The 11227-nt window shown below is 46.7% G+C and overlaps 1 protein-coding gene across 1 annotated transcript; it reads right to left on the minus strand.

Annotated features, from left to right (window-relative positions):
• Window positions 1–7990: 7990 nt before the first annotated feature.
• LOC117046826 (D(1)-like dopamine receptor) lies at window positions 7991–9849 on the minus strand. The gene has a single exon (XM_033149248.1). It carries the CDS (start codon window positions 9847–9849, stop codon window positions 8488–8490), a length of 1362 nt encoding a protein of 453 aa, XP_033005139.1. The 3' UTR covers window positions 7991–8487.
• Between the last annotated feature and the right edge of the window lie 1378 nt (window positions 9850–11227).

An 11227-nucleotide genomic window follows, 5' to 3' on the forward strand; every position in this document is an offset into this window, starting at 1 on the left:
CTTTAGATACAACTGCCAGGTATTTCATATGCTCCCTCGGCCTGAAAGCGGAGATGAGTGATTCACCCCAAAGTGAACCTATAATTCTTCCAAATTGGTAGAACTGCAATTTTGAAAGTGAGCTCTACTTTGAGCAGAACTGAACTTACTGTACTATTACTATTACAGAAACAGAACTCTAGGAATAATTATCTAGACCGAGTTTCAATATGGGCCCCTAGGTTATGTAGCAGTATGGCTCATTATACCGTTCCAAAATACCCTCCTCATATTGTTGGCTGCTTTGGGGGGGGGGCAACATATGGCTTTTAAAAACATAAGAAGAGTCCTGCTGGATTAGGCTAAAGTACCATCTCGTTCAGCATCCTGTCATAGGACCCAACCAGGTGTCTTTAGGAAGCTCACAAGACCCGAGTGCAACAGCAACTGTTTGTCTATTGGAAAGTTGGCCATCTGCTTGGTGGCATCTGCAGATCCCCATGCTACGCACAGCACTCTGAAACCCTGTTAATCAGTTGGTCATCAGTGAGGTTTTAAAGCACTGCACAAGGCTGTCTGCAAGCACTGACAATCAGTTGGTGGTTAGGACTTCAAAATGCTGCTCACTGCTTTCTGCAAGATCAGTTGATCATTGTTTCTTGCACAGAATTGTGTGGGGCACATTGAAGCCATGACAACCAGCTGATTGGATTTCAAAGTGCCACACTAGGTTGTGTTTCCATTGGAAAAATCAAGACACTGCGGAGGCTAGTTTCTTTTAAGAAATATGGTTCATTTTATACCTTCAATGGATGGGGTGCAGAACATTATATCCTAAGGGTATCTCTCCTTGCCTGCCAATTCTCCTGCTTCTGCCAACTCCTGGTTGGAGGGGAGGAGGGCAGTTCTTTTCTATTGCCTATGACCCTTAATGGCTAAGTACTTGGTTCCCCATTGTTCCTTAATAGCACTACCATACATTTAGCTAGCCTGGCCAGGCTCATTTGCATAAGCTAATTGTCTGGCACAGTTCTGCAGCTTGTATTTCCCCCTCATATCCCAAATATTATGTAAATATTAGTGTTTATTAATTTCTACTATTCACTATCAGACTCTGGTACTCTATGACAATATCAAACCAGCTCTCAAGCTTCTGCCAACTTCCCTGATGCAGCTTACTGGCAATCGTAATAGCTAGAAGGTAGGCGTGCTCTTGACCTCAATATGCCAGCACTCAATATGCCAGCAAGTTTGGAAAACTCAGCAGTGGCCAGAGGATTGGAGAAGATCAGTCTACATCCCAATCCCAAAGAAGGGCAGTGCCAAAGAATGCTCCAACTACCGCACAATTGCACTCATTTCACACGCTAGCAAGGTTATGCTTAAAATTCTACAAGGCAGGCTTAAGCAGTATGTGGACCGAGAACTCCCAGAAGTGCAAGCTGGATTTCGAAGGGGCAGAGGAACCAGAGACCAAATTGCAAACATGCGCTGGATTATGGAGAAAGCTAGAAAGTTCCAGAAAAACATTTACTTCTGCTTCATTGACTATGCAAAAGCATTTGACTGTGTCGACCACAGCAAACTATGGCAAGTGCTTAAAGAAATGGGAGTGCCTGATCACCTCATCCGTCTGCTGAGAAATCTCTATGTGGGACAAGAAGCTACAGTTAGAACTGGATATGGAATAACTGATTGGTTCAAAATTGGGAAAGGAGTACGACAAGGCTGTATATTGTCTCCCTGCTTATTTAACTTACATGCAGAATTCATCATGCGAAAGGCTGGGCTGGATGAATCCCAAACCGGAATTAAGATTGCCAGAAAAAATATCAACAACCTCAGATACGCTGATGATACAACCTTGATGGCAGAAAGTGAGGAGGAATTAAATAACCTTTTAATGAGGGTGAAAGAGGAGAGTGCAAAATATAGTGACCAAGAACCCACAGTTCCTTAGTGTAAACATAACAAAAATGGGAGGCTAATGAGGTTTTCCAAAGATGAGCTATGACTAACAAACAATTTCATTTTTCACTTCCTGCTAGTATGACTGCTCCAAAATTTTAAAATGAACTAAGAATGTCAGCTGAGAACACTGTCCTTCAAGTCTCACTTCAACCAGAAAAGTCACCAAGGTCACATCCACAGCATACATTTAATGCACATTTAAAGGACATAGCTTCCCTAAGATAATCCTGGGAATTGTAGTTTGTGTGCTTGGAATCTAGTGCTCTCCAGATTTTCTGGATGCGAACTCCCAACATCCCTGACTGTGGCTGATGGGAGTTGGCTCCAACAACAGCTGGCCACAGGTCCTGCATCCCAACACGAGGTGATATCATCATCATCATCTAGACAGCTGAGGCATGTTCTTCCTTCTACCAAAATCGATGCTCAGGACAGCTGCTGGAGCTATGCACAGGTGTCGGAATGCATGGGAACACTGAGTTGGTAGAGAAACTAGGAAGTTATTTGCATGACCAGGATGAACATATGTGGAGGTGAATCAGGAGACAGGAGCAGGGAGAATGACAGGGATGAATGTGGAGGTGGAGGTATATTCACAGCCTGTTCTCTTCTTCCCACAGACCTCGCAAGCTGTGAAGATATTGATCAAATGTAAACATGCTCGCTATGGTGTGGGGATTCATATATGATGACAGCCAAAATTAATGGAGTAAAAATGTTCTAGCAAGAAAGCAAATAGAACCGCCAGCAAACTCTTTCATTGCTTACTACAAAGTCTGCTCTGAAAAAATGTGTGCCTTGCGATGGAAGGCGTGGCAGTTCTACACGGTTGCAGGTGAATCCCACTGAGGGTGTGCAACGTGGCACAGTTGAGAAAATGTGTCAAAATATCCGTTGTACTGTTTGCACATGCTCAGGCCCCAATCAAGGTGATCAGGGAGAAGCTACATGCAACTTCTGTTTTCCTTCAAATTGCCAGCATGGGGGTCTGACCCGATCACGGGTAGGGAACATTTTATTGTTTACTGGACTTTCTTTTTTTTTCTTTTTTGGTAATCACCATCATCATTTTATTTGTATGCCACCTTTCCACAGTTAAAACAATGCTCAAGAGGGCTTACAATAGGAAAAGATTTGCATAATTACAATCATAGCAAAGTAGTCATAAAAATAAATAAAACACATTGAAAACTACGTAACCAAACTGAACAATTTCCACATTAAAAACAACGATACAAAAGTCAATATCAGTTAATATCAGTAACAACAGCAAAATCTCCCAACAAAACTCCCCCTGCCCAATACCCCAGTCCTTGCTGGGCAACAGCCTCAGCAGCAGCACTTATGAGGCCAGTCAGGCCCCACCCTAGGCCAGGTATGGAATGGGACCCTCAGGCTCTCGGTAGGGGAGATGCAAACTGCAAATGTGTGTTCCCCTTAATGTGTGGGTCTCCTCTTCCTCCACAAAGAGAAGCAGGAATGGGACCCTCAGGCTCTCGGTAGGGGAGATGCAAACTGCAAATGTGTGTTCCCCTTAATGTGTGGGTCTCCTCTTCCTCCACAAAGAGAAGCAGGAACGGGACCCTCAGGCTCTCGGTAGGGGAGATGCAAACTGCAAATGTGTGTTCCCCTTAATGTGTGGGTCTCCTCTTCCTCCACAAAGAGAAGCAGGAACGGGACCCTCAGGCTCTCGGTAGGGGAGATGCAAACTGCAAATGTTTGTTCCCCTTAATGTGTGGGTCTCCCCTTCCTCCACAAAAATATCTAGACTATTATCCTATTCTCCCCGCTCCCAAAAAGAGGTTGGGGTAGTGTTCTCACCCGTTATCTTCACAACAACCCTGTGGGCACTGGTGGAGGAAGGGGGTGAGGTGGGTGCGGTCCACCCCGGGTGTCATCCCTGAGGGGGTGTGATATCGCCACACCGCCCCGGGGATGCTCATCACTCACCATGGGTGGCTAGCCCCGCCTCCACAGGCAGCTAGCCCTGCCCCCGGGTGCACAGCATGTGCGCCGCTCCAGGTGCCGGAGCGGCTAGCTCCACCTCTGCCTGTGGGGTAAAATGGACTAAGAGATAATGACTGACCTAAAGTTACCCAACAGATTTGCTAGCTGTGAGGATGTGTTGTCACATAATCCAGCCAATGAGTTCATTTCACTAAAACTCAGATAAGGGAACCGTTTAATACTTTTGTTTTTACTCCCAGTTGTTGTCGTCTTTTTGCCTGGTTTAGTAATTAATATCACATATCTGCTCTATGTTCAGAGGCACTTTGGGACCGAGAGAGGGAATACTGGGATATGATGGCATAACTGTTGATAGGTTTTGTGACAAGAGGTTCATTTTTGGAGCTCAAGTGAAACAGATGGATGCATCACAGTTTCTTCTTAAGGATCACTGCTATTTTGGAACAGTATAATGAGCCATACTGCTACATAACCTAGGGGCCCATATTGAAACTCTGTCTAGATAATTATTCCTACAGTTCTGTTTCTGTAATAGTAATAGTACAGTAAGTTCAGTTCTGCTCAAAGTAGAGCTCACTTTCAAAATTGCAGTTCTACCAATTTGGAAGAATTATAGGTAAAGGGTAAAGGTAAAGGACCCCTGGACGGTTAAGTCCAGTCAAATTTGACTATGGGGTGAATCACTCATCTCCGCTTTCAGGCTGAGGGAGCATATGAAATACCTGGCAGTTGTATCTAAAGCTAACAAAGTTCATGGCACTTTCATTCATCCAGGAAGAACTGTAATTCCCCCCCCCCAGCTCCGTAGTGATTAATATTCTGTATTCCCATGCTACCTTTCACCTTGTTATATTTCAGCCATTTTGTATCAAACCAATGTATACCTATCAAATTCTGCTTTAATTGTAATGGCTTTTCCCCTAATAGTAATGGGAAATGTAGTGTGTTAGTGTGTGTGTGTGTGTGTGTGTGTGTGACCTCATTGTATTTAAGCTGCTAACGCGTGCAGTGTTTTGCAAGAACATTGTTAAGTGTTTTGCAAGAAAATGGATACTGGTGATCTGAATGTTACTTGCATTTCTGAGAAAACAATCATACATGCAAACTGCAGTCAACTGTATAGAATTATACTCAACAGATATAAAACTTTGTTGCTAAGTCAGCATTCATGACTTTATTTTATAGAAAAGTTGGCAATATGCATAAAGCAATCTCTTCCATTTTTGTAGAGGTAAGCAATAATTTTGCAAAGTTCTTTTAATCCTTTATATAAAACATTTAGTGAAATATATCCAACTGACTACTTACATAATTACTTGATTGGGTTTCATCTGAATACAACCTTCTCAGGAAAAAGTGTTAAGATTTTGCTGGCCTAATATTACATTCTTTGCTGCAAATGTAAATCAAGTCCATTCAACAGACAATGGGTGGCATCCAATGATGTCTGCTCGCTTGTGCAACAGAAATCCATGTGTGCAGGGGACCTCCACCTTGTCTTCTCCCCCATCCAGCCACTTGCATGTCCTAAGAGCAGATTTTGGGGGCACACAGGGGTTCCCATATACCAGCAACCCATCATATTAACTAGGGGTTAGCTCATCTTTGGTCCTCCAGATGTTGTTTGACTCCAACTGCCATCAGACTCAGCCACCAAAGCAAACGGCCAGGGATGAGACTGGGGTAGGCAACCTAAGGCCCAGGGGCCAGATGCGGCCCAATCGCCTTCTGAATCCAGCCCACAGACGGCCCGGGAATCAGTGTGTTTTTACATGAGTAGAATGTGTGCTTTTATTTAAAATGCATCTCTGGGTTATTTGTGGGGCATAGGAATTTGTTCATTCCCCCCCCCAAAAAATAGTCCGGCCACCACATGGTCTGAGGGACGGTGGACTGGCCCACGGCTGAAAAAGGTTACTGACCCCTGGATGAGACAGCCATTGACAACATCTGGAGGGCCAAAGTCTTCCCACCTCTGCTTTAGATGGTCTTGTGCATTACTGACTTACTTCAAAAAGCAGTAGGTTAGTTTAGGTGATCTCCTACTCACTTTCCTGAATGGGACCCTGGACTTCTGCCTCCAAGCCTTGATAGCCACAGTGTCTGAAATCCACCTAGGAAAACTATATACCTGTACATGCATTTTCCAATTCAAAAAATCTATCAGCTCCCTTGCTAGATAGGAGTGTTTAAAAAACAACAACAACTCAGTATACCAGTGTGAGAGCTCAGACCGTGTAGTGAGTCTTGATCTGTTGACCTGGCACAAATGCTACAAAATCTAGAGGTAATACAGATTATGGTTGTTGTTGTAAACATGATTTTTGTCACTGAGACGAAAGGATAGGAAAACAGTACGCCTGCTTGACGTAGCTGTATTATTATGCTGGATTCAAATGAAAGAAGTGTTCATTTTGGCAAAATTGTACCAAGCTTTTAAAGAGCCTTTCTTTAATAGCCAACTTGGATTTTCCCCCTTATGGAAATTCATTTCTGCTAGAAGATTTCATTTTCTAGAGAGCCAAACAGTACCAGGAAAAAAAAGAGAGAAACAAATACTTACATTTCCCATATAATCATATCTTCATTAGAACTTGTGCAACCCCACTGGCTTCACATTTATTTTGAACAGCATAATCCCAATACAGAGCAGCAACCTATATAAGCTTAAATACCAATGTAATAGATGATATTTTAAATCCAGAGCAAGCCCTGTTAAATACAAGCACAGGGGCTAGGTAACTGTGGCCCACATGATGTATTTTACATAACTTGCAGAGTATTGTTTTAATAGTGATCTTGGGGCGCTTTAAACATACATACATACAAGAGGAAGGCAAAAATAAACATCCATTGTTTTATACATTCAGTTACCATCAAAGAAGATTTAACATTACAAATTGTACAGTTCTGTTAAAAGTTGTGGGCAGCACAGTAAGATGTGAAATAATTACTGCACTGCGCCTGGGCATAATTTACACAGCTCATTACCATAATGTCAAAGCACATATTTATATATGTACAGAAACATGCAATTACCCATCTGTCTTCACATCCCTGGTAATGAAGCAGATGATAATACTTTTCTCAGTCCATTCCACCCTTCTACAGCTGCTCTGCGACAACAGGAACTTACAGTGCCACCAAAGCCTTAGGCTCTTCTACACATTTACAGTAGCTCCAGCACACTCCCACTGCTGGTGCTTGAAGCCATGTACACATGGCATTTGGCAAAATCCATACCTATCTTGCTCCCATCCCATTTGCAAATGTGAGCCACATTCACCGTGCAGTGAAACTGAGGTGTGTACACTTGAGACAGCTGTTGCACATGCACAGATGATGGTTGGTTGCTTTTGGGTGGAAACTGCAGTCCAACAATATCTAAAGCAACATCTGTAGAGCCACACATTCCCCAACCCATGCTTAGGGCAATCAGGATAATGTCAGCACCAATATCTTGGCAGAGTGAAAGGGAGGGGGGCAGATAAGTGTTGCACATGGGGGCTTCCTGTTCCAAAGACTGGTGAATGCATTAAGATACTTCAATTTTTTAAATATCTGTTTCAGCTCCTCTCACATCACAGAGTTGGGAATCATGGCTCTTGTGTTAGCCAATCAACCTTCAGTCTTACCAATGTCTCTAGATACACCCTAAGAGAAAGACTAGTTACTAGTCTATCGCTACTCAGTTATACAGGAAAGAACTTTTGTGCATATCGTTGCAGACTCAGGAGTAATGTTTAAGGTTCCAAACCAATGCACATTTACCTAGGCGTAAGACCCAGTACACATGCTAGGACTTCTGTTCTGAGTAAACATGCAAAACTGCATTGGACCCAACCATATGGGCTGGGTGCCAATGGGTGGATCCCAAGTGATTGGGCCCTGCCGTTTTAGTTAGGTCATTATCCCAACTGTGAGGAAGCTGCACATGGCAGATAGAGCTATCAGTGACTATTAAACATGTAATAGTGAACCCCTGGAGACAGACAGACAGGTCGTGTATCCATAGCTGGGTGGAGCACAGAGAGAAGCACCAAGGTGCACTTGTAGAAGGAAAACTGGACACCTTCATGTGTCCCAGCTGCAATCAAACATGTCTCTCCTATATCAATGTCTACAGCCATAGCAGGCACTGTAACTCTGTTTGACTAAAGCTGTTTGACTTTACCCTGAAGGCACACTCTTACTGTACATTGTCTCCTAAGACAGATGGATGCCAACAACAAGTGAGCCATCCTCACAGTTGATTGGACAGCATAGATATCCCTAAATAAATAAGTAGTTCTGACAGCTATATGCTACCTCCAGAATCAGAGCCAGTGCACCTCTGAATACCAGTCACTTGTGAACAACAGTAGGAGACAGCGAAAGCCCTCGTGTCTTGTTTGTGGGCTTCCTATTCACATCTAGTCAGCCATTGTGGGGAAAGAGAATGCTGGACTAGATGCGCCTTCAGTCTGAACCAGCAGGACTCCTATTATGTGATTGTGTTCCTATGTGGCTACTACATGGTCCCATCCACATAGGCACCTGCCATGCCTCTGGGATGTGGCAGTAAAGATCCTAGTGCCCGGTAATCTCTGCAAAGGGATCAAGAGTCTCCAAAGATACCTCAGCCTCACATTCAGAGGGGAGCAAAGCTGGCAGGTGAAGGTTTTTGCTGTTGCTCCTCTGAGCGGCTTGATGTGAGGACAGTGTCTCTTTCTCTGGCAGGGTTCCTCCATTGCTCTCTCCCTCTCCTTGGGAGCTCACTGTGTGGGGCAGGGATTGATGCCAGGCAGCAATGGTAGGGAGAGGCGATGGAACTAGCTCTCCTCCGCTCTTGTGGGAGGAGTCGTCGTGGTGATAGGAGACCAGCTCATGGCTCAGGTTGACTCTCTCCACGGCGGACCTGCCTGGAGCCCAACAAGGGCGGCGGGGGCAGCCCAACAGGCTGCTGAAAGCCTTCCGAAAGTCCGCATTGAAAGCGTAGATCACTGGGTTGACTGAGGAATTGGCCCAGCCAAGCCACATGAAAACGCGGAAAGTTGTCTGGCTGACGCAGAGAGCTTGCCCATAAACCCTGCTGCCTGGTCTTGGTTTGCAAAAGGGCAGCAGGCAGTTAAGGACAAAGAAGGGCAGCCAGCAGCAAACAAAGACCCCCACGATGATGGACAACGTCTGGAGGACCTTGGTTTCCTTGCAGAGCGAGGTGCGCAGCGAAGAGGCAGGCTCTTTCCCCTGAGCAAAGCCCAGCCCTCCGGCCTTTTCCAGGGATGAGATGCGGCGGATCTGAGCCTGGGCGATGCGGTAGATCCTTGCGTAAGTGCCAATCATGATGGACACGGGGATGTAGAAGCTGACCAGGGAGGAGGCGATGGCGTACGTGGGGTTGAGCCGGGCGTCGCAGTGTGGCAGCTGTGGACCGGGCACCCCCTGCTCCTCGGCTCTGTGCCAGTGGAGCTGGACAGGGATGAAGGAGATGAGGATGGAGAGGGTCCAGGCCAGGGCGATCATGGCGGAGGCCAGGCCCCGGGTCATCCGCCGCTCGTAGCGGAAGGGGCTGGCAATGGCCCAGTAGCGGTCGAGGCTTATGATGCAGAGATGGAGGATGGAGGCCGAGGAGCACATGATGTCGGCGGCCACCCACGTGTCGCAGAAATGGGTGCCAAAGAGCCACACCCCGCCCACCGCCTCGGTGACCGCCTGCCAGGGCATGACCAGCAGCGCCACACACAGGTCAGACAAGGCCAGCGACAGCACGAACCAGTTGGTGACTTTAGCACGCAGGTGGCGGAACCGGATGATGGCCAGGCAGACCAGGGTGTTGCCCAGCAAGGTGCTCAAAACCAGCAGCCAGAGCAAGCAGATGCCTAGCACCACCCCATTCCCGCCAGGGACCCGGGGTTCCAAGGGCCCCTGGCTGCCGTTGGAGGCGTTCTCCATCAGAGGGCGCCCAAGGGCTCCCGGCGCCTACCGTCGTCGAGGAGGGTCTCCTATGGCCGCCCCCCGCGCGCCACAGCGAACTGGGTCCCCGCGGCCCCTTCGCCTGCATCAAAGACGTGGCTGCGATTCCCGCAGGCATCGTGGGGAAGCGCTCGATCCTGAGCCTGGACGGGGCGCATCAAGAGCTTAGCGCAGCGGCGCCGGCGTCGGCGCCGGGGCAGAGAGTTCTTGGTTAGCGGCAGGCTGGCTGGCTGGAATGAACGCGGATCCGAGGGCAAAAGTTCCCCGACGCCGCTCGCTACCTTCCTCTCGCGGCCAGATCAAAGCGTCGTCTGTGCTTCCAGGGCTTCTGGGCTTCCTCGGTGCTGGAGGAGAAGGTGGGGCAGAGAAAGCCGCGACGGTTTCCGCACTATCTGTCCGTTTGGGTTTGGCAGTCTGGGCGGCACTGGGACGCCTGTTCCCTACGTCTCGTGCGCGGTGGTGGCAGGAGGCGAGAGGGAAGCACGTGGGGACGGAGCTAATCCCGTGCGCGCGATCCTGTAAATTGATCAGCGGTCGCATTGCGGGGACCCCTTGCGCTGCTGGCTCGGGATTACTTCACTCAGCCAAGGCTTACTAATGAATAAAATGTCAGAGATGCTAGGGCTCAGCTGTGCCTGCTCAGCAGAACTGACCCCACCCCATGCCCCATAGCTTCTTCTCTTGCCCTGCCAGTCGTGCCCCTTCTGATCTGCTTCCATTCCTGCCTCCCCGCGCCCCCCCCCACTGCGCCCTGCTGAGCTTCTAACAGGCACAAATTCTGTAGGTGCAGTTTTCACTGAGACGAAAAAATTGCGAGCAAGGAAGCTTTACCTGTTGAAATTTTGCCTGCTATACACTATACAGAATACCGTAGTTAAAATCACAGGTGTGGTCAAAGCACATAGAAATAAAATATGTATCATTATTTTTTAAACACCAGTGGCAATTGTGGCCACATTTGAGGAAACTTAAGAGGGTAATTATCAGATTTATTTTCTAAATAAGAGAATGCTGCTTCATAGATGGTGGTCCTATGCATAATTGATTATGTAGCTTAAGGATGCAAAAATAGAGGAAAGTGGAGATAGGTAAAGACAAGTACAAAAAGCCATCCGGGGTCCTTTACCTTTTTACCTTTTATAAGAAATACTGCATGACACACTGTCTGAGTTATCACCTCCCAGCACACCCCTTTTGGTGATTAAAGCAGACACAGCCACAACTTTTAAAAAATGTTAGAGCTGTGAAACTGATATGACATCTTGTGAAAAACTCTTGGCTTTAAAATAAGAAGCCAGCTGGATTTAATTTGAGTGTGGGAACTGCTAACAACACGATTAAAAAACAACTTTTTGTG

The sequence above is a fragment of the Lacerta agilis genome, chromosome 5 (assembly GCF_009819535.1).
Source record: "Lacerta agilis isolate rLacAgi1 chromosome 5, rLacAgi1.pri, whole genome shotgun sequence".
In the NCBI taxonomy this organism is placed as follows: domain Eukaryota; kingdom Metazoa; phylum Chordata; class Lepidosauria; order Squamata; family Lacertidae; genus Lacerta; species Lacerta agilis.

Bases quoted from the DNA above. Each gene is read 5' to 3' on its own strand.
- LOC117046826 (XM_033149248.1), bottom strand. From the start codon at position 9,849: ATGGAGAACGCCTCCAACGGCAGCCAGGGGCCCTTGGAACCCCGGGTC.